Below are 23,068 nucleotides of genomic sequence, written 5' to 3'. Positions count from 1 at the left end.
CTGATTTTCCTACTTCCAGATCTACTGAATGGAGACGATAGACTAGTACGGGAAATCGACCAACAAAAATGAGTTTTACTAGAACATTCTTAGGGGTAAACAGGTACATTTTAAATGAACAAATAAAGACGATACGCAGACGTATGAACAACATAACCATTTTGTGTTTAACATTGCAGCAGGAAGGATATCTTGCTCGTTTTTAATACAAATGCGTATTACATTATGTGGTAAAAAATAATTTATTCGTGACTAAAAGTCTCTTATTCGTTAGCAAAAAGCTTTTTAATAATTAATAGGCTTTTTATAACAGCAGCGCAATCTTTCAGGAACTTATTTAAAGCAGATATTTTGTTAGGGTTAATCAACTTTCAGTTATGGCTAAATGATATTTCCCTCAGTGCGAAAGAAAATGTTATTTCACTGTCCGTAAGGGTTCTTCAGGGAAATCCAACCCACAGGATAAACACGCTGAGTCTTAGTACCACCCAGATCAGAAACAAAGTATTGCCATTAGTACGTCGAGCACGTGTCATCCTGAGTTAGAAGACTTGAACGAGAAACTACAACATGTACGATCTGTTCCTAGAACAAATAGATAGACGGGCAACAATACTGAACGATGTCTCAGGACAAAGAAAATGAGGTGTTATACAAGGATCTGACATTTTAATTAATACTATCTACAACACCTGAATTAAGATGGGGACATTCTTTCTTAAGATGATCTGCAAGAACATTCTACTCCAAAAAAGTATACTCCTACATGAGATAAACAGGAAGGCAAGTTACGAGTTAAACGAGCATAAATATCACATGAAAAATAACAACAAATTATCAGTTGCGGGCGGATGTAGAACACGCGTTAGAGAAAGATTTTGGCCGAGACTCTACAGGATGATAGTAGAAATCCAGAAGAATCGAAATAACTTCAATTGAGGCGAAGGTTTGGAATTACCTGGGTTTTGGGAAAGACTCAGCAAGGAAATATCAAGACTGGAATGACACAGACAGTGTCTTCAAACCATACACCAGAACGCCATACATGCAGTACACACAGCAAATATAAATACTAGCCAGAAGACTTAATGTTTAGCTTTAGAGTTTGCTCTGAAGAAGAGAGCGACTTGTCTAAGTCTAACCAATCGACCATGTAGCAACCAGTTCGAAAATTGTTTGACCAGTACTTTTTTAATTCATTTATCTATATTTATCAATTTAGCTAAATAGATGAATAGACTGAAATTCACTCGAGGAAAAATTAAATAACGTATACAGGGTAGCCCATCGAAAACGTACCGCAAGGCATTACAGGGTAGTAATGAACTTTTCGGCAAAATCCAAAAACAGGTAAAGTTTGCTTCTGAGGGGGACAACTTTTGGCGCAAAAAGCATAGCAAAATCTTCAACCCCTTAAGTGGGGGTGCCATCCCCCAAATTTTTTTAAATGGGAATGAGGGTCAAGTGGGGGGTCATTAGAAAGGGCTTTTAATTCTCTATACATCGAATCTTACTTTTTGAAAATCGATCTATTATTTTAGAAAATTTGCAGCTTTGAAAATACGTACAATATTTTTGACGAGAAATGCGAAAATCGGTTTAATTTTACTTCAAAACTTACGGTATTAGCTTGGTAAATTCCTTCAAAAGAATTCGCTGTTTTTTTTTCTGATTTGCGAATTCTTTAACCTGATTTTGGTGAGCAAAAAATTGTCCGCTTTTTGTTTCGTATTTAGATAGGCCTCAAGAAGTGCTAGATAATTGTCTTGTGACTTGTAGTTGAAGAGTATTAATACTGCCGAGTCTTTTAAATTGATTAATTATGGTGTACTCAATTCCAGAAAGAGTAGAAATTATCGAGCTTTTTTTCAAAAACAATGAATGCGGAAATCGGGTCGCCGAACTGTTCAACCAATGGCATCCTGAGAAACATGCGTCTGGAAAAATTGTTCGCGAATTGGTGGCCAAATTTCGCGAAACTGTCTCCGTCCATTACAAAAAGGGGCAGGTTCAAAATCCGGTACTAAATGAACCTACGGAAATAGCGGTATTGGGGCAAGTGGCAATGGATAGTACGCTGAGTACAATGTAATTGGCTACTGCGACAGGAGTGAGTCGTACAAGTGTCCAACGAATATTAAAAAATACAAATTCCATCCTTATAAGATTCGGCTAGTGCAAGAGCTAAATGAAGACGATTTTTCCTCTTTAATGTGTGTTTTTTGGACGAGTGTACGTTCTTCTTGAATGGTTTAGTGAATCGCCATAATTGTCGTTACTGGGCTGATACCAATCCAAGGATTTTCCATGAGACACACTCCCAACACCCCCAGAAGTTGAATGTATGGGCAGGTATTTTTGGAAATTCCATTGTAGGTCCTTTTTTCCTCCCTGGAAATTTGACAGGCGATATGTACTTGGATTTACAGCTCTAACAAATATCATAGGGACCCTGCTTACGATGAACACGAACTGATTTTCCAGCAAGACGGAGCTCCTCCATATTACTCGCTCAATGTGCGCAATTACCTAAATGAGACGTTTCCAGGACGCTGGATAGGACGAAGAGGTGCAATTGAGTGGCCCCCTCGGTCACCCGACTTAAATCCTTTAGATTTCTTTCTCTGGGGCACATGAAAAGCAAAGTTTACAGCACTCCACATGATACCTTGGAAGATCTGCGAGCGGGATCATTAATGTATGTCGCGAAGTAACACCGCAAGTGCTCCAGAATGTTCGACAACGGTTTGAAGACAACCTGTATCATTATATGCAAGTTAGCGGACAACATTTTCAGCATTTACTTGACTAATACCGTAAGTTTTGAAGTAAAATTAAATCGATCTTCGCGTTTCTCGTCAAAAATATTGTTCGTATTTTCAAAGCTGCATATTTTCTAAAATAATGAATCGATTTTCAAAAAGTAAGAATCGATGCCAAAAGTTGTCCCCCTCAGAAACAAATTTGACCTGTTTTTGGATTTTGCCGAAAAGTTCATTACTACCCTGTAATGCCTTGCGGTACGTTTTCGATGGGCTACCCTGTATATTACAGTCTTCTAGGCCGTCGATGCTGCCTAATATAGAGTTAATAAGGAGTATATTAAAAAATAATTTACTGTCATTTACTCGGACCGTCAGGTCAAAAGGCAATTAATTCATAACAGATCAAATCCAGGCTGTCATGGAACGATCTAATTTCTTTGGTATGACCCTCGCTTGGGTAGGCACGTGGGACATCGTAAAGTGTGAGTAGTTAACCGGAATAGTCTCATCTACTGCCCTAGTGATAATTACTGTCCAGAGTTTTGAAGCTTAGTAAGTTAGATGTGGAACCATACAATCATGAAGGCCCACAATAATAGATATATGAATAATGTAAGACATTATAAGTATCTTTAATTTGACATACAGCTAAACATAAAAGTGAAGAAGCTAAGGGCGTTTAAATAAATATCTCGATTTCGATGGATTAAACGACGAAGAGACATTCTTTCACAGCTTCATTTCTATAGTTCTTCTAGATTTCTTTTGACTCTATTTTTAGTTTAGATTTTACACAAAATTTACTATTGCTTGCATATTCTTCTGAGGACATTTTTTTTTGTAATTTCCTAATGTTACATAAATTACTTAATACATATTTAATACTTCTTAACGCATGTTTTCCAATATGAATAATTAATAAACTATATTAAGAGATAAAAATTTGTAAATTGGCTATATTATTATGTTGCACAGAATTGCAACAGCACATTCGCTACCGTGTAGCAACAATGTATGACCGCATTGGAGGCAGTAGAGATAAAATTTCTTGCTTCCGCAACCGTTACTTAAGAGAGTCATGATGAAATTAGGTATGTAGGTGAAAACATCTAGACAATTTTTTTAAGTTTCTAGCTCTACTTCGCTTTCTGTGTTCATAATATTTACAAATATTTGTTCATATGTATATGTTAAGCTTTTAGGATATTTGCACGCCATTTTTGTAGGTATTTCCACAGACAGTATAGCGTATCGCCACAGACTGCTTCTTAAATGCTGGAAATTGGCAATCCGAAATGGAAGCAGGCTTTTGTTAGCCGGCTTCCATCAATGAAATTTAGCGTGGTAACTCTTCTACTTGGTAATAGGCGGCAGTTCCAGCGGTGGCTTTGTTGCCAAATAATAACTGCTAAATAAATTTAATGCTTTCAATTATGTAATTAAAGAGACTTATCTTCTTTTTTGGAAATCACATTTGCCCTAAATGCTAAATAAAATAAATCAAGTTAGAATTAAAACTATGAATTTACCTAATTAATTATTTATTTTATACCATCTTGGAATGGGAAAATTCAAAAGCTCGAAATTAACGTTTTTAGATTTGTGCGTCGACTTCCAATATGGTACGATATTAACACCTATGTTTAAAAAAATTGCATTACTATATAGGTTGTGTATCCTTAGATGGGTACTGCTCTCTTATTGTTGATTTCTTTAGATAGGTAAAATAATTATTGACATAAGTGTTGTATATCATGGATGCCATTGGTAGTGCTCATATTTGTGACAAAAGGTGTTCCAAAAAATTAACACAATGTAAAATTGCTGGAACCTCAAGGAGTAGTTGAATACGAAATTTATTTATTTAAAAAAAAAAAACAACAAATCATCAATCAATACAAAGATAAGATAATGCGTTCGCTCCTGCTGTTGCAATTTTTGACTAACTTTTTTGTTTTTCGACATACTGACTTCGGACTCTTCCATTCAACGCAGAACGGACAATCAGAACCAGAGGAGTGGGGAGATTTTTTTAATTATTTTTTCAATTCAACCGAATTATAAGACCTTTTTTACTATATCACCTCATACACCTCTTTCCGAAATTTATTTTCCATATACGGACTTCGAACCTTTTCCATTCAACGCAGAACTGACATACAGAACCACAGGTGTGGGGAGATTTTTTCAATTATTTTTTCGATTTAACGCTCCTTTTCCATTCAACGCACACTTTTTTATCCTATGACGTCACACACCGTTGGTCCCGATTTTTTTTGACATGCGGGGTTTGACGTTTTTCACTCGTTTTTCACTTTTTGATACTTAGAGTACAAGCAAATACTGTTTTTTTCTTTCATATATTGTGACACCCCTCTCTGCGTTACCCACCGAGTGCTCTACTCAGAACCAAGGGGAAATTTGTTTATATTTCCAGCCATTTCCGAGTTACGAGCAAAAACCGGATTTTTTTCTTATACTGTGACATCATAGATCGATAACGAAGGCTAAAAAGGCCACGCTCTCTACCCGACGCTCCCTCCCTAGGTTTCCTGAAATTGCTAGTGAGACTCCTGAACATAGCAAAGAGAGAGAGAGAGAGAGAAGCCCTCTATGAGGAGAGAGTCACTCTATCTCTATCGCACACTATAAATCTATCTCTCTCGCACACAATCAGACAAAAACGACAGAAACGAACCTTCTTTTAAAAATGCATGGGATTTATCATTATTAGAATAAACCATTTTAATTCAAAAAATTTAAAAAATTACAATGGGTTATTATGACGAAAAATAAAACATAATTAACTGTATTATTCAAATAATAATAATGTGCAACAGTTCTTCAGGAATATTGGCAAATTTATTTTGGAGGAAGAATCCCGTCAACGAACACTAAAAAATATTATTAGAAACCTTAGGTGGCCAGAAAACAGCCCCGATCTCATTGTCAGTCCTTTAGACATATTTTTTTTAAAGACCTGAAAATTTACAAGTATTGAAAGAAAAATACAGGACGAAATGTTTGATAATTTTGAATTTGTTTTTGAAGCAATTAATAGTAGATTAAAACATATTTTCAACTGTATCATCACAATTACTTGCATGTTGATTTGTAAAAATTGTAGGTATTTTAATGTTATTTCGTTTCTATGTATTCTCCTTATGTTGTTGTAAAGGTTAGTTATAAAAATCGTTGTTTGTTATTTTCATAAGGAGAATTTTATTATTTTTTTATTTTAAACATATATATTTTGTGTCAGCAAATTTTGATGTCAAATGAAATAAAGAAAAAGTCGTATTTGTATTTAAAGTTTCTTTCTATTAATTAATTATTAAACCTATAAGTGGATGTCAAAATACAAAAAAAAACCTGTACCTACATTCCGCGACGTACTAATAACCCACCTTGTATATTAAATAAATTTATCGTCATCATCAAATATTAAAAATATTATACTACAAGCTGTTTAAAATATCATTACGAATTTTGTTTTTGGAAATATATTTTCTGCAGTATTTCAATACTAATAAATGAAAATAGTAGGTAGCTATTTAACGAAATTATGATTAAATAACTTAATTGTAACACCGCTGCAGAATATCATATGAAACTAGATATTCGTTGATTATTTTAAAAACATTTTTATCAATACCTACATCATACATTGAAGTAAATACAGTAACGCAAAAAAAACAGATATTGGTAAAAAAGTGTAGAAAATAAATCCGTAAGTACGCCTGGCAACATTACCAAAGTCTTGTTTATATGTTGCTAGGATACGCGTAAGTATGCGGGCCGCTGCATTTGATTATTCCTAAAATTCTGCTGGTGGTGTACTCTACCGGCAATTCGGAAATTTAAAACTTCTGGCCTATTCCAGTAGCGGTCTGTGGCGATAGCTATTTTGTCTGTGGTATTTCTTATATACATCGTACATATACAGGGTGTTAGCAGTTTGACTGCCTTAATTTTAACAGACTATAGAATACATTAAAATAAACAAAAAACCTTATATGACATGGGTCCTATACTAAACCATTTCCGAGAAAAAAATTATCAAAATCTCCTACTTGATGTACAAAAGATCGATTAATTAATAAATTATTAAATCGATTGACATAACTGCGGGCATAGAATACCCTAAAATACAATGTTTATCACTTTCTTGTACTTCTTTGTGCTTAATTCTAAAAAATAATTAGCTTTGTAATAAATTTAAAATTCGATAAAATTCATATCGAGCAGGTACTAAACTGTGCAGCATTACGCAATTCAGTTGGTATCTGGAATTGGACCGTGTCTGACTGTTTTTTGCGTACCACTATTTCCTTTTCTTGAGGTGTCTTCCAGCGAGTGCGCGAAAATTGGATTCGAAGGTGTCGTGTGTGCATCGAAAATGGCGATAGACATATGTTGTAGTTTGTTTTGTACTCGTGTGTTTAAAAATTACTGAATTTTGCTTTTTGGTAAGTACCTAAGTTATTTTTAATACGTATGATTATTTGGATGATTAAATCTTTGGGTACTTTAATTACATATTTTTCAAATTCATAATTTGATTAAAAATCAAGTTCTTGTTGTAAGAGATTCATAATTACTAAAATTCAAACTACAATTTAAGGACAACACTATCTTCGTACTACAAAATCGATACATTTTATTTCATTTATTTAAGAACTGGAAAGCCTCGTCTTGAAATTTACTAAATGTTTCACAAAAATAGTTGTTTACATTTTTTCCGTAGGACAAGTCTGCCGCGTGCACACGTGGTATGCACCAGCTGTGTAGCGTTAGGTTAAGCGCTGTTGTCACGTTGTTGTGATGAAACTCCCCAATATTAATACTGGCTGTATTTTGAAAACTGCTAATCTTACGCCCCTGTAATATACAACTTTTCTGTTCATTTATGATTACTCTATCTCATGCTGAAGTAATGGCAGTCAAACTTTTTACACCCTGTATAAAATTTTATGTAATAATTATTGACTGAATGAGCTCTATTAATAATTGTCCGTCTAAAATACTGCAACTAATAAAAAGAATAAAAATATTTTGTAAAATTTAACTAATCTACTTTATTATTTATTTTTATTCGTTCTATTGTGTACCGTTTATACTTCTAGTAAATCTTAGATCGTGTATTGATGGTTGACTGCTATGCATATTCCACAACCATCTTCAAATAGTTTCTTTAAAAGCTTGTGAAATATTGCTGGTATATTTTAAAACAGTTCCAGGAAGTGTTATCAGTTTCGCCACAACCTCATTGATTAGACAACAAAAAAAAATATTTATGAAGATTTTTCCAGAATTATAGTAAATGTTACAAAATATTCTTAAATTGCATTTCATATTGGAGGCAAGTAACGAAATAATTGTATTAACCTTCAGAAAAATTAATTATATTCTGTCGCTTGATTATAAAACAGAATAATAAAGAGATATAATAAATTCATCTATGAATGACCACTGCTACCCAATACTTAAGCCTTCAATACAGCCAAACTGGTGGAGAGCAACCTGTTAATTCGCAGGTATTACGAAAGCACAACCTGTGTCTCTACTAGAGGAGACGGTTTTTAACTGATGATATTGCGGAAAACAACTACTATTCTGCGGACTAATGACCTGACAACATTATATCATCAAAGCAATTAGAATCAATTGTTAGCAGACCCATCAGACATATACCGGTATCGAACTTATTTTTTAATGTGTTATGATACTTACATTAAGAGAACTAATAAGTTCAAAATCGGTACCTATATGTCTGTTGGATCTGATGATCTTAACTATTTACTAGATATTGCGTGTACAATTCTATGCTAGTAGGGGGGGATTAGTCCACCGAGCAATATCATCAGTTAGAAAAGTTGGCAATGTGTAGTTACTGGAACATTTATGACCAATGTAGTTGTAGACTATAGACCTAAGTATGTGAAGTGAATGAAAGATTCTTTTCCACTACAGTATACATTCTTGTATGTTGTGGACAATCATGATCATACTTGAACTTTTTAAAAAGCTACATAGTTTTGACAACGAGTAGACAGAGTTCCCATGCTAGCTAGGCCTTTACATTCCTGAGTGTAAAGTGTCGAGACACTTCTATTGTTATTTCTCTTGACTTCAGTTCAATTCGACGGTTCTTTTAAGATCTTTTTGGCTGCTTTTGTTCGAGTATCATTTTGCCACCATTCTAGGGCCTTTCTTTCACAAAGTTCTGCATAAGTTACTTAATAACGCAGCTATAACAAAAGGATTCGAGCCCCTGTAGGCCTGCAGGTAAGTCTATTCTTACTAACTTTCTCGTTGCCTTTATACTTTGGTCACAAGGTAGGTCACACTGTTTTGACTTCCTATCCCAAAGAGTCCAAACATACCCAAATTTGATGTGGCACGAAAGTAAACAACAATTCTTTGTTTTTTTTTCTTTCTTCTTCTTTCTTTTTCTTCTTATTAATTCTGCTGTCCAGAAATCAATGCCCATCACTTCTGTATGGAAAACTGGCATTATATACTAATTAGAAACTTTCATAATTTCATATTTCCAACAAAGACTCCTGAACCTTCTGCATACCAGACTATTGCATAGTTCTGCTAACAAAATATTTTGTAGGTCAAAAAACTGACTAAATTCGTCATTAACTGATACTGAGGCTAAATAAAATTGACTACTGTTAAAATATCGGTGGCAGCGGAACAATTTTTTCCTCGCTTGATTTCATATTCGTTATTAAAGAGGAAAACAAAAAAAACTTCACACTGTTTTAAAAAGTTTTATAGAAAACATCTATTAGATACTAAAATAGGTAACAAAGGCTAAGATTACAGATTTTTGCCGGCAGCTGTCAGCCGCTGGTTCAGCTTCACAGACGTACTGAGGCTGCCCATTTTCGCACTATTTGGCCTCTCCGATGACTGTATCTTCTCTTCTTCCTCCTGCTTCTCTTTAATTTGTACTACTGGCTCTGACTGATGCTGAGGAGCTGCATCAGGGAGTAGCTGTCTTAAAACTACGGATGTTACGCTCCATGGCACCATCCTGGAAGAAGAAGATAAAAATGGTTGTAATTAATAATAACATTAATAAATAATTAAATTAGTATACTTACGCCTTAAAGATCATGGCAAGCTTAAAATGGCCGGGTATCATAACGATTTCCTCGTCCCTCCGTATCGCCTCCACTATCCTGTCCGCCACGTCGTTCGATTTCAGCGTAGGCAGGAACTTCGATTTGACGTCATCGAACATTCCAGTCTGCTGAATGAAGTAAGGGCAAATAACAGTGGTCTTTACACCTTTAATACCCTGAGATTCTAATTCTATTCTTAGGGCTTCGTCGAAGCCTACGGCTGCGAATTTGGAGGAGCAGTAGTCCACTAGCTTGCTGACTCCCGTGTGGCCGGCCATCGAGGCGATTGTCACGATATGGCCGTGGTTTTTCTGGATCATTTTAGGCAGAAAGGCCTTCACTGTCTGAAAAATAGGGGTATATTAAATGTATTTCGCTTGAAGTGATAAAAAATGCTGTTGACTTAGAAAAAGGAACTAGAAATACTAAGATTAGTTGGTCGATACGGGAGATGTGACCAATGAAAAAATTTTAAATAAAAATTTACTAGATGAACAAATTATGGAGAAAAAGAAACTAGAAATTTTTGAGATGTTTGTACAGTGTGATTCACTATATTTTGACCCCCTCTTAACTGTATTACTTTTAGAATTTAAAAAAAATGTGAAATACAAAAGTTTCACAAATTTTTTATGAAGTTTTCGAATATTACTACTACTGTAACCCATTTTAATCAAATAATAATAATACAAACTGTCAAACAATAACAATGTCGTCATGAAATTACCTGTCATTGTCACGGCCTCTCACGGCTTAATTACTGAGATGTACTTTAAATTCCTTACGTAATTGGAAAAAAGGCAGAAATGTCTAAAAGTGGTCTAACAATTGCAAGATATCTTATTTTCTTAATAAAAAACCTTCTTTTCATTTTTCAATAGTATCTCACTTATTGTGAGATCGATCTAACAAACCCTATATGACATTCTTTCCAAATATGTAAAAATATACAAGGTGTTCCATTTAATTTAACAAAGTTAACATCCGCGGCTATATTGTTTGGACTTCACTTGTTTTTATACTATCATTTTCGAAAACTTCATAAAAAATCGTGCATCTTTCATATTTCACATTTTTCTTTTAACTCTAAATACAAAAAAGTTAGTGGGGGTCAAAATATAGTGTAAATTAATAAATAATAAATAAATTAAATTAATCAAAATCACCTTGTACCTTGTACGAAAAATTTATATTTAAATTACATGCATTTTGATTCAATCTTAAATGATGAAGTTTTGTTAAGTCATTCGTCATAGTTTTTATTAACATAGAATTGAGCAATCTTCAAATCTATCTGAAATACAGCGAGTTGCAGAAATTAGTGTAAAAATTTTAAAGGGCGATAGAACAGAAAAATAAGAGGATTTTGTTCTATAGACCGTGATACAATCGTCCTTTATTTTTTAAATCAAGCCCTCAATTTTGTTATAATTTTTTCAAATTTCAGGTTATTTCAAAAAGCAATGTACATATTTCATTAAAATTTGATGCATTGAAATTTTGAGGGTGTTTTAAACATTTGCCAGAAGTAGCTGCTGTTATCTATCCCGGTTATATTGTATGGAATAATTTTGTTTACATTAAGTGTATCTCGTATTGTACATTGTACACCACGAAAAAGGTTATCTTGTTAGGTTATCTTCAACGCACCGCTTTAGACAAAGAATCATTTGACTGTCTCCAAATCAACCAGCCTCTATTTCTCAACATACAGTGTATCCGGAAACTAGGATGAAAACAAACGATTTATATACAATACCTTGATATAATTTTGCCTTATTAAATTACATCCCTTCAATTTAATTTTTTGATTTGTAAATTTTTAACGAAGCAAAATTGTACCAAGGTAAATCGATTTAAATTGATCTATTTTAGTTTGCAGACTGTATGTTAAGGACAGAAGCTGGTTGATTTTGGGCCAGTCATTGCGTGTTTCTCAAAAATAGTGCATTTTCTAACAGACGTAAACTTTTTTGTTTAAAATATTCTGCCAGTGTTCTAATGCACAAAAAAGTATGTGCACCAACATATGCAGGGTATCCTTAAAAAAGAAATTATTGGAACTATAGTACATAGTTGATTTTATTTTATCTTTTGAACTTAATATTACATACATTATAGTGGAGTCAAGATAGCTTAAAATTACGCATTATTTTGAATTAATTATGGAAAGCAAGGATTTTTTTAAAACCTTTTGAAATTACTTGGAGATAAGTATTAGAAAAAAGTTATAAACTTATTTTTGTACGCTAATTGTTTTTTAATTGTTTAAACAGTAATAAATAGTTTTTTAAGATCATTTAAAATAATTCAATGAATTTTAAATCGAATTCTTTCAAATTGACAATATACAGGGTAGGAAAGTACCGATGGTCTATCTGAAGTTTCGTGAGAGCGATAAAGTAAGCCATAGAAATCCATGTGATAGACAAGAATGGGTATAGTGAAGGCGTCTAATAGTCACCGCCCATTTCGCCTTTCCACAAATAAGAAGTGGATCTTATTTGTGGAAGGGCGAAACGGGCGGTGACTATGAGACGCCTTCATTCTAGCCATCCTTCTCTATCGCATAGATTTCTATGGCTTACTTTATCGCTCTCACGTAACTTCAGATAGACCATCGGTACTTTCCTACACTGTAGGTGTTTTCGATGTCGCTGAACAAGAATGTGAAGTTAGAAAATGAAAATTCAAAATGGCTGACAATTTATTTAACAATTATCGATTTTAAATCAAACTCGCTTATATTTGTAATATAGGGGTTTTTGACGTCGCTAAACAATAACATAATGTCAAAAAATGAAAATTCAAAATGGCTGATCCAATATGGCCGACTATTTTAAACAATTTATTTAACAATTATCGATTTTAAATCAAACTCGCTCATATTTGTAATATAGAGGTTCGAAAAATGAAAATTATAAATGGTTAAAGAGGTTTTATAGAAAATACCTTAAATGCAAACTGAAGATTATTTGTAATATTAAGTAATAATATTACATTAAAGAATTACAAGTGTACGAGAGTATAACCTCAAAATGGACAAAATATGTGAATAATACACTTTTTAACACACTGATAACTGCAGCTTACTCGAAAACATAAAAATCATATTCTTATACCATATATAATAATAATTATTCAATTTTTATGAACGAAAAACGCTTTTAAAATAAATACCTAAAACTAAGTAACAAAAAAATATTTGGTGTGCTCACTGCTTAGCTTCGTCACCCAAACTGACAAGAAAAACAACTTTCAAAACTCCCCTTCGCAAGCAAGGCTACAGAATATACGTTTTAAAAATGAATATTAAATCAATTAATCAAAAAACGTTATTTTTTTGCTGTTATAACAATTTTTCACTTATTACGATAAATAAAAAAAATATGTTTCGCTGGATTTACTTTTTTTAAGGGCTTAACTTAATTCTTTGATGGTTTATTGAAAAAAAAAATTTTTTTTGTACATTATTAAACTTTATTTAACAATAAATTTCACGGTTTTTCATGAAATATTTTTATTTTTTGTTATTTTTTGTTTTTCAACTATTATTTCAATTTTTTAAGAAAAATAAAATGCACCATCTTAAAGTAGAGATTTTAAGCTTTAAAAAGTGCTCTCATAAAGTTACAATATCACATTTACAACTATAGTTTTTGATCTATGAAGTATGGCCTAAAAAGTCAAATTTGTGATTTTTTAAAAATATTGAATATATTATATTTTTCAAATTAAATTTTTAAGATTTTTTCCATATCACTCACTGTTTCAATCGTCATTTGAAGAGTAATATGTGAAAGTTACAGATATTTATTTTAATAATTAAAAGAATGACAGCTATTTTATTATTATTGTACAAAATTATAGAATGACGTAACTTTGTATATGTTAAAGTTATGTTATGTTAAGTTTAAAGACATAAAATTTTGAAAGCCGTGTGACTCTTCTTTCATTTAAATTTTTGTGGGGTCGATTTGATCAATTAGATCAAAAGTTATAACAAATTTAATGTAGCGCGCTCGGGGCCGCGCGATCTTCGAGAGCTATACTTAGGGACCGCCCGTCTCATTTTTCGTACGTTAGAAAAAAAATTCTACAGCCTTTGCAACTATTTTGTTAAATAAATAATTTAGCGTACACTCTACAGTTGGTAACTTTTTATATGTTGTTTCTGACAACTTTAAAAAGCGAAAAATAAAAAGTTCTCTCTTCCAGTAATTCTCGTGAAGTCAAAATCTATCTTGACTCCACTATTATGTCAATTAAGAAATGCATAAACAATTAATTTTTTTCCAACATTTGACATGTACAGAAGATTTTGTGTAGAAATGTGACATTCTAAGGAAAGAATCTGCTTAATTAAAAAAATCTAGAATATCTATTTTTTATTTATTAAACATTAAGTAGGTCTTGACATAAAAAAATGCGCCAAATTTGAAACCTACAGGCCTATTTTAATTTTTTCTGTTTTCTATTTTATGTAAATGCCTTTATTGTTGGTGTTCCTAATTCGATGGCAATATCTTTTAATTTCTACAATTCAATGATTTATTAAAACAAAAATTGTCAACGGATTATCAACCATATACTGATACTTATATGGACGTAAAACATTATTGTCTTCTTTTTTTAATTTAGATTATTTCAGGAAAAATCACTCTTACGTTTATACGACATTTTGTCGTTTTTATTAAGACATCTTCAGCAATCTAGATACTAGGTTTTATAACTAATTATAAAACAAAGTTAGAATCTAGAACTATTAGAAGATAAACAGTGAAAGAAAAGATAAATGTATTTAGTAAATGGCAATTATTTAAAATAATTGTTAACGTTATCCGCATCATTATTGTGTGTGTTTAATTAGTAAAAGACAATAATTAAAAACAATATGCATAGTGTATGGAAAAAGTTATCACAAATTCAGGGATTGAACTGAACATCGAAACAATATTTTCTTCTATATAGACCAACGGTCTATCATCTTTTGTTTTTGAAATACAAATACTTTTTTCCAAAACACTGTGTTTACTGTTTACTGTGGGGAACCATGTTAACAATAGTCAACAAACCGCGCGTTCTTATAAAATTGTAGACAGTATGACTTTACCACGCCATGAGTCATAACGAGACTTACTGGCATACATTATTAATAAGTAGGTATTATTGTTCAATAATAGTAACCTTTAGAGATACGTGGCTTTCCGTTGTACCTAATTATTTTCATTGATTTTAACACTAGATCAATAAATCGTCTTGTTTGACCTTTTCTATATTGGTAGTGAGGGATAAGGGTTCTAATAATTTAAGTACTGAAATGAAAAAATTAAAGTAACAGAATTTGTCATCGAAAACCGGCATTAAAATATACAGTTTAAGAAAATAGTATAATAAATTGATTAAACCATGTATGTAGTTAAATAAAACATAAGCTACGCACGAATTCACTGATTAAGAAACTGCCAAATGACCCTTCAAATACCTACATGCTATACGATAATTATAGTTGCAATTAAAAAAAATGTAGAAACAATCATCATGAATCATTAAACGTTCATATAAAAATTCTTTACGGAAGAAAAAACGTGATTAACTTCAAAAGTATTACAATTATTTCATAACAACTTTTAGAATTTGAATATATTGATAAGGACGTGTTTGTTATGAATAACAAATCTGTAATTACTGTAAAAAAAAATCGATCATAAATGTTTGGCATTTCTGGTTGAATGTTCGTATTTTTATTTAATTATTTTTCTTATAAAGAAAGCTGTATTTCACTTTGTAAAAGAACATAAACTGAAAAAAACATAATTCTGTCAAGAAACGGGCTTTGGTTTTCCAAAAATTGACCCTTGAAATGATCAAATAGTTACAATACGATTCTGCGAATGGGAAACAAACAAGGTATTGGTTTATAATTCAAAAATAGTTAAAATTTGGTAAATAAATTGTAAACTGAATCGAACTATACAAAATTTAACCTAGTTTTGTATCCTCCATTAACTTCTTTTATGCGATTTAAAATATATACATATGTACATATATGCTCAAGGTGACAAGTATTAATTAAATATAAAAAGATTTTTTTTCTCGCCAATTAAGTAAAATAAGACCTTTAATAAATTTATATAGAATTATTATACAGGGTGTCACCTAACAAATTTTACATACTTCAAGGTTATAATCTAGGACCCAAATGGTGTCGATTTAATCAAACTTGCTTAAACGAAAAATATCGCAAAAAAGTTGCAGGGTGTTAAAGTTTCTTTTTTATTTCTTGTTTTCTTCTTAACTCGGAACCCAGTTAACCGATTTGAGTATTTGCTGTTACCTAGTTTCTCTCCACTGATTATGTTCCTATTAGATATATATTTTCTGTAATACATATCTTCATAACCGAGCATAATTTCGACTTTTGATAGGTACACATTTTTTTTGTAGAATAAAATTCTCTGCTTATTTCTGATAGTTGCATGTAAAAATTTAAACGTATAAAAAAGTTACAGAAGAATATTCACAAAGGGTTGTAATAAAATGAACGCCCTGTATGATTTAACCTAATAGGAACATAATCACTGCATACTTCATGAAGAGAAACTAAGCAACCGAATATTTTGCTCAAATCGGTTAACTGGGTTCTGAGTTAAGGAGAAAATAATAAATAAAAAATAAACTTTAATACCCTATAACTTTTTTTGCGACATTTTCTTTAAGCAAGTTTGGTTAAATCGACACCATTTGGGTTCTAGATTATACCCTTAAGGTATGTAACATTCGTTAGGTGACACTCTCTATATTATTATGTAATAGTAGGTAGATTATTATAATAGTATGTAGATTATAATTAATAGTAAATAATTTAATATTTAATAATATTTAGATATATTAAAGCGACTATTTAAAAACGTATGATAAATCAAATAATGCTCTATTTATATTACAAAATAATTTCACTTTTATTCGTCAAAACAAACATAAAAGTTTCTTTTCATTTCTGGAAAATACAATTTATTACGTTTCTGTTAAATTGCACATCTGTATGAATCATTTCATTGTTTTCTGTAGACACAACTTGATTTATACGATACTACAAAAAAAGTAGACAAGTAAATCTTTATCAGCGGTAGGAGTACTTATAAAAAACTTTATATTATTTAATATGTACGTATAAATATTAAATAGTGATAATAGATCCGTAAAGACAAAATTATAAAGTAATTAATTTTTTTAATACGTAAGATTTATACATATGGTGTACAGGCGAGTTATTTCTCTAATAACGATTAAATGTTAGAAATGTTGTATCAGACAAACAAATCGTTTTTGAAAAAAAATTACTCGGTGTAAATTGCTGGACTCTTCTTTGTATATACCTACACTTTCAAGGTCCAAAACATATGAATATTTTAAGACCAAGTTCATCTTTATATAATTTTAATTTACTGTTTGATCTAAAATCTTTTAAAAAATGTTATTAGCCAATATTTCGGTAGCATCAGTATGACATACTAATATAGTTCCAACAAATGTTTAATAATGAATAAGGATTAACATTTTCGTATGTTTGTCACTTACCCAGAAATGTGCAACGACATTAACGTCAAAAGTCCTTTGTATCAAATGGTCCGGAGTGTCCAATAAAAGATACCCTGATGCTACTCCAGCATTGTTGATTAGAATAGTTATCTGGAAATAAGTAATGGAATAACAGATTGTTAAAAAAAGAATAAGAAAAGAATCAGCATTAACCACATCATAGTCGATCAGTTTTATGGGCTTATTTGTGGTTGAGATAAATACTATTTCTATTGGCACAATTTCTTTCGATTTAATTATTAATAAATCATTAATTTATTTATAATTTAAAATGTTTTGTAGAGGACTTTGTACAAAAAAAAATGAAATATTGATAAATATTGCTGATATTTGGTAATCTATTGCTGATATTTGGTAATTCTATTAATTTTATTTTATTAAATTAATCAAACAATATCATAGAAAAAGGATAGTATGACATTTTTTTGTCACATAATGACGAAACACATATACAGGGTGGTTCTGTTTCCAATGCGGAAACTTCAGGGACTGATAGAGATTCAAAAAATAATATGAGTTTGCTATACAGGGTATTAGAAGTTTGACTGTCTTAATTTTAACAGTCCATAGAATGCATTAAACTGAACAAATAAACCTTGTATGACATGGGTCCTAAACTCAACCAGTTCCGAGAAAAAAAATTAGCAAAATCTCCAACTTGATGTACAAATGTTCGATTAATTAAGGAATATTGACACAACCGCGTGCATAGAATACCATAAAATACAATCACTTTTTTGAACTTGTAAATGCTTGATTCTAAAAAATAATTAGCCTTGTAATAAATTTAAAATTCGATAAAATTCATATCGAGCAATGTGACAACGGCGCGGCGGTTTATTTACAGGTACTAAGGTGTCCAACCACCAATACGTAATTCAGTTGGTATCTGGATTCGACCGTGTCGGAGTGTTTTTTGCGTACCACTAATTCCTTTTCTTGAGGTGTTTTCCAGCGAGTGCTCGAAAATTGGATTTGAAGGTGTCGTGCGTGCATCGAAAATGGTGGTGTTGGTGAAAAGTTTTGAGCATATATTGTAGTTCGTTTTATATGTTTAAAAATTATTGAATTTTGCTTTTTGGTAAGTACTAAATTATTTTTAATACGTATGACTATTTGGACGACGTGAATTTTTGGGTACTTTAATTACATATTTTTCAAATACGTAATTTGATTAAAAGGTAAGTTTCTGTTTTAGAAGATTACTAAAATTACTAAAATTCGAGCTAAAATTTAAGCACAACACTATCTTCGTACTACAAAATAGATACATTTTATTTTATTTATTTAAAAACCAGAAAACAATTGTCTTGAAATTCACTAAATGTTTCACAATAATAGCTGTTTACAGTTTTTTCATAGGACAAGTCTGCCGCGTGTACACGTGGTGTGCATCGGCAGGTTAAGCGCTGTTGTCACGCTGTGATGAAACTCCCCAATATTAATACTCGTTGTATTTTGAAAACTGTTAATTTTACGCCTCTGTAATAGACAACTTTTTTGTTCATTTATGATTACTCTATCTCATGCTGAAGTAATGGCAGTCAAACTTCTTACATCCTGTATAAACAATATTCTAGAAATGGGAAGTAGGGAAGGAATAAGGAAGTACAAATAAGTGTTTAAAATTGGTTTTAAAAAATCAGATTTATTAATTATTGCCAAACGGCTAAATATATTTCAATGAAATTTTGAAGAGGTTAATTATCATCGAGGGGGCACGTTTTGCAATGAAAAACATTCTATTTATTTTTGCCAGCGGCGTCCGTACTAGTACGTTACTGGATATTTCTAAAGCAAAAATTGGTACGCCACTGCTTTTTCATAAAATAAAAATCAGTTTTCGATTCTTCATTCAATTTGGAAGAAAAAAACTCTCAATATTTTTTTTACAGGGTAGTGTAACTCGCGATTGTAGAAGTGAATACAGCACAGAGACAATTAAAATATTACAAAAAATTAAATTTGACTTTAACACCACGTACAAGAAAAAGGGGCAATACTCGAATCAGACATTTTTAGTTCAATTGCAATATCTGACAACAGCAATCTTCCCTTCCATTGTAAGAGAAATTGGACTTATTTTCACTCAATTTCTTAAAAAACTGTCTCATTAATTCTGCCAGACTACTTATATTTAAAAGGGGTGTCAACGCGAAAAAACAGACATACTTAATATGTAAATTGGACAATTTTGATTTCTTAGATTGTATTTTAAAGATATTATTTAATAAGATAAAATCAAGCCCTTAGTAAATGAATATGTAATGTCATTCTTTTTTCTTACAATCATCTTTTATTTTTCTATTTTTTGTCTTCCTATATGCTTATATAATTATTTCTAATATTTAACGTGTATCAGACAGTCCGTAAAAACTAAAAAACTTGTAGTTTGCTGCAGACTGTTTCAGTAATAGTTCTATTTTTAGCATCAGCACGAATTCTTTTGTAGCCTACCTGGATTTCACCAGTAAAGTTGTTTTATGGTATCTAAATTTGCGGGGAGTAAATTCATATCCTGAATCCGCACATTGTTATGTTATTTTCTAGCAGATTCCACATTCTAAATGTTTGAAATTACGTTCACAAATTTGAAATAAAGAGATTTATTTTATTTAAGAATATAAGGTAAGCGTTAGTTTTCTTAAAATGTAACAATCAGTTAGGTACAAAGTAAGCACTATTCATAATAAAAGCTTGAAACTTGGTACTTCAGAAAATTGCAAATTGCAGTATTTACTGACTTTGTGTTTATTTACTAAAATTACAACTCTTGTTTAACAACATGTTTAGTTGAAATTTTTCTGGTAGGATTATCAAGAATATTTCTAGACTTTGTAAATATTTTTAGATGAAATCTGTGAAGCAATGCAAAATAATATGTTCTATTTCTGGAAGTGAACTTTGACTTTTCACAGGCTAATTCAGATCGAGATAATAAGTACGTACAAACACGTAATTGTTCACAACAATTACCAGAACATAATAAGAGATGGTTCACTTATTAGTTAAATTTTTTTAAAATTAGGTACGTGATTTGCATCCAATTATACGAGTTATTTTCAAGGTTATATAAAATAACGTTTGAACACGAAATGTTTCGCTTCAGTTCAAAGATTACGGTGGAGGGGACATTATATTAATATTTTTTGTCCCCATCTTTAAATGAAAACTTAATCAAAATGACAAAAAATAGTTTGAACTCACATCTCCCACTTCTTCTTGGGTCTTCTTAGCTATTTTATATACATCTTCCCTATTGGCTAAATCACATTTGAAGGCGTATACCTTGCCCCCGATTCCCTTTACTAAACCTACGGTTTCTTCCAAACCTGCAAGAATAAGTAATGTTTAATGTTGTAGAAAATCTTTGATATATTGGAAAAGTTATTTATAAATTAAAACAAGATTACAGATGTTTGAAAATAATTAATAATAAAAATTGTTCAGTGTTGAATTTAAATGACGCTTCCCTGTCAGAGATCACTGTTGGAAATTCCAAAGAATGATTATAAATTTGATTACTATATTTTATGCTAGAACTTGTCTAAGTTATGTAATTTATGTTACATTTGGATATGACCATAATTTAGCTCTATTAAAAATGAAATATATTAATATGTGTATATGGTAGCTTTTTAATATCTTTCAGACTGGCAAAGTTGAACAATTTTTTGCAACAATAATATGAATTCCTCACATTTCATGTCACAGAGAGTATCTAGGGCATGCCGTTTGTAATTATTCAATGAATATAAAACGATATTGTTTCATAATTATTGTAAAATAATATTTTATATACAGAATTCTACCGATTTAATACACTGTTAAAACTTTTATAAACATAAGGTGCAAAGGTATAGTCGCTTTCAGGTTCTTTTACTAAAAAACAATAAAATAAAAATAACAAAAGAAATATCACTTTCTCGTTGTACCTGTAACCTATAGATATGTTAAATTTCAGTAACGTGTTGTAAAGTGAAGTACATGTTACTCATATACGTACCCAGTCATTAAAAGAACTGATACAAAAAACAAACGAAGAAAATGCCGAACGCCGTACTCAATATTGAAGAAATACTATAACCAATGAGATAGTAAAAAGCGTTACATAATAATTACTTTATGCAGGCTCGTAAGGGAATTTTTTTTGTACATTTCCCTTGCTTCTCCACCAAAAATTAGAATATAATTAAAAATGTTTAGGTCTCTATAGAAAAAGTATACAGGGTGGCCAAATGAAAACGAAACAGAGCCATTTTCAGGAACTGCGTCAAGATTGTAGAAAAACGCTCAGACCCGTCGATTTTAGATAGATCTTTGGTGATATTTTTGACTCCGCCACTTTCACCCCCAAGCAAGGGTAAGCATAATTTCAAAATATTTAAATGGCATTGGGGGTTGAGTAATATTTCTTTTGAAACTCTTACAATTCTCTTTAAAACAGACTTTAAATTTTATAATTCCGCCCAATACCTATTAAGAATTTTGATTTTAAAGTTGAAACTTATGTACAAACGATTAGTAACGGTAAAAATGTCAGTCATTCGAGTTAAGTACGCCAATGGTATAAATTTAGTATTTCTTGTATTACATTGGCTTTTGGCGATTTTTTATCACTTTCGTAAAAAAAACACAATTGTAAAAAACATAATTGAATGCTATACACACACAATGAAAAAAAAATTAGTGGATTCCAAATTATTTTCTAGTATTATTTGGAAGCGTTGGTTGGTAGTTTATTTAATTGTGTTTTTGAAAATTAAACACTATGGTTTATTCCATTGCGGAAAGGATAGATATAATTTCGCTTTACTTTATGAACAATAAATGTGGGAATAGAACAGTACAGCTATTTAATGAACAACATCAAGATCTATATGTCAGGAGGAAGTATGTTCTAGAGTTAGTAAAAAAATTTCAAGAGACAGGGAACGTAGCATGTATGGGCTGGAATTTTCGATGACCGGCTGGTGGGTCCTTTTTTTCTACCTGGTAATTTGACTGGCCAAATGTATTTGCAATTACTGGAAGGCGCTATTGACTCCGCCTTGACTGATATTATTGAAAATGTTCCAGAGTATGACGAAGATCATTTGATTTTTCAACAGGACGGTACTCCTCCACATTATGCGTTAATTGTCCGTCAGTATTTGGACCAACGTTTTCTACGGAATTGGATTGGGAGAAGAGGCAGCATTCAGTGGCATCCACGATCACCGGATTTATCGCCCCTTGATTTTTGTGGGGATACCTAAAAAGTAAAATCTATAAAATACAGCCAGCGTCGCTGGAAGATTTGCGTCAAAGAATCGTCGATAAATGCCGTCGAATCACTCTGGAAATGCTTCGGAATGTGCGCGAACGTTTCGAACAAAATCTTTATTCTTGTATGGAAGCGGGTGGTCATCAGTTTGAACATTTAGTCAACTAAGTAGTAAGTAAGCATCTAAACATAATTCAAATCTTAAAATGTAAATCGTTTTCAAAGTATTGATGGGAATTATAAAATTTAAAGTCTGTTGTAAAGAGAATTGTTAAGAGCTTTCAAAAGAAATATTA

At 31.5% G+C, this 23,068-nt stretch overlaps 1 protein-coding gene across 3 annotated transcripts in view; it reads right to left on the bottom strand.

Annotated features, from left to right (window-relative positions):
- Positions 1–9,533: 9,533 nt before the first annotated feature.
- Positions 9,534–23,068, bottom strand: part of LOC108913953 (estradiol 17-beta-dehydrogenase 11) — a 57,377-nt gene continuing 43,842 nt past the window's right edge. For all 3 annotated transcript variants that reach the window (XM_018719613.1, XM_018719610.1, XM_018719612.1), the window contains 4 exons: positions 20,714–20,838; positions 17,486–17,596; positions 9,884–10,248; positions 9,534–9,813 (listed from right to left, as the gene is read on the bottom strand). In XM_018719613.1, coding sequence (XP_018575129.1) covers positions 9,597–9,813; positions 9,884–10,248; positions 17,486–17,596; positions 20,714–20,838 — 818 coding nt within the window. In that variant the 3' untranslated portion in view covers positions 9,534–9,596. The remainder of the gene's footprint in view (positions 9,814–9,883; positions 10,249–17,485; positions 17,597–20,713; positions 20,839–23,068) is intronic.

This window comes from Anoplophora glabripennis, unplaced genomic scaffold (assembly GCF_000390285.2).
Source record: "Anoplophora glabripennis isolate ALB-LARVAE unplaced genomic scaffold, Agla_2.0 scaffold803, whole genome shotgun sequence".
Lineage (NCBI taxonomy): Eukaryota > Metazoa > Arthropoda > Insecta > Coleoptera > Cerambycidae > Anoplophora > Anoplophora glabripennis.
Note: the sequence above shows the minus strand (reverse complement) of the source record. Positions and strands in the feature narration are given on the sequence as shown.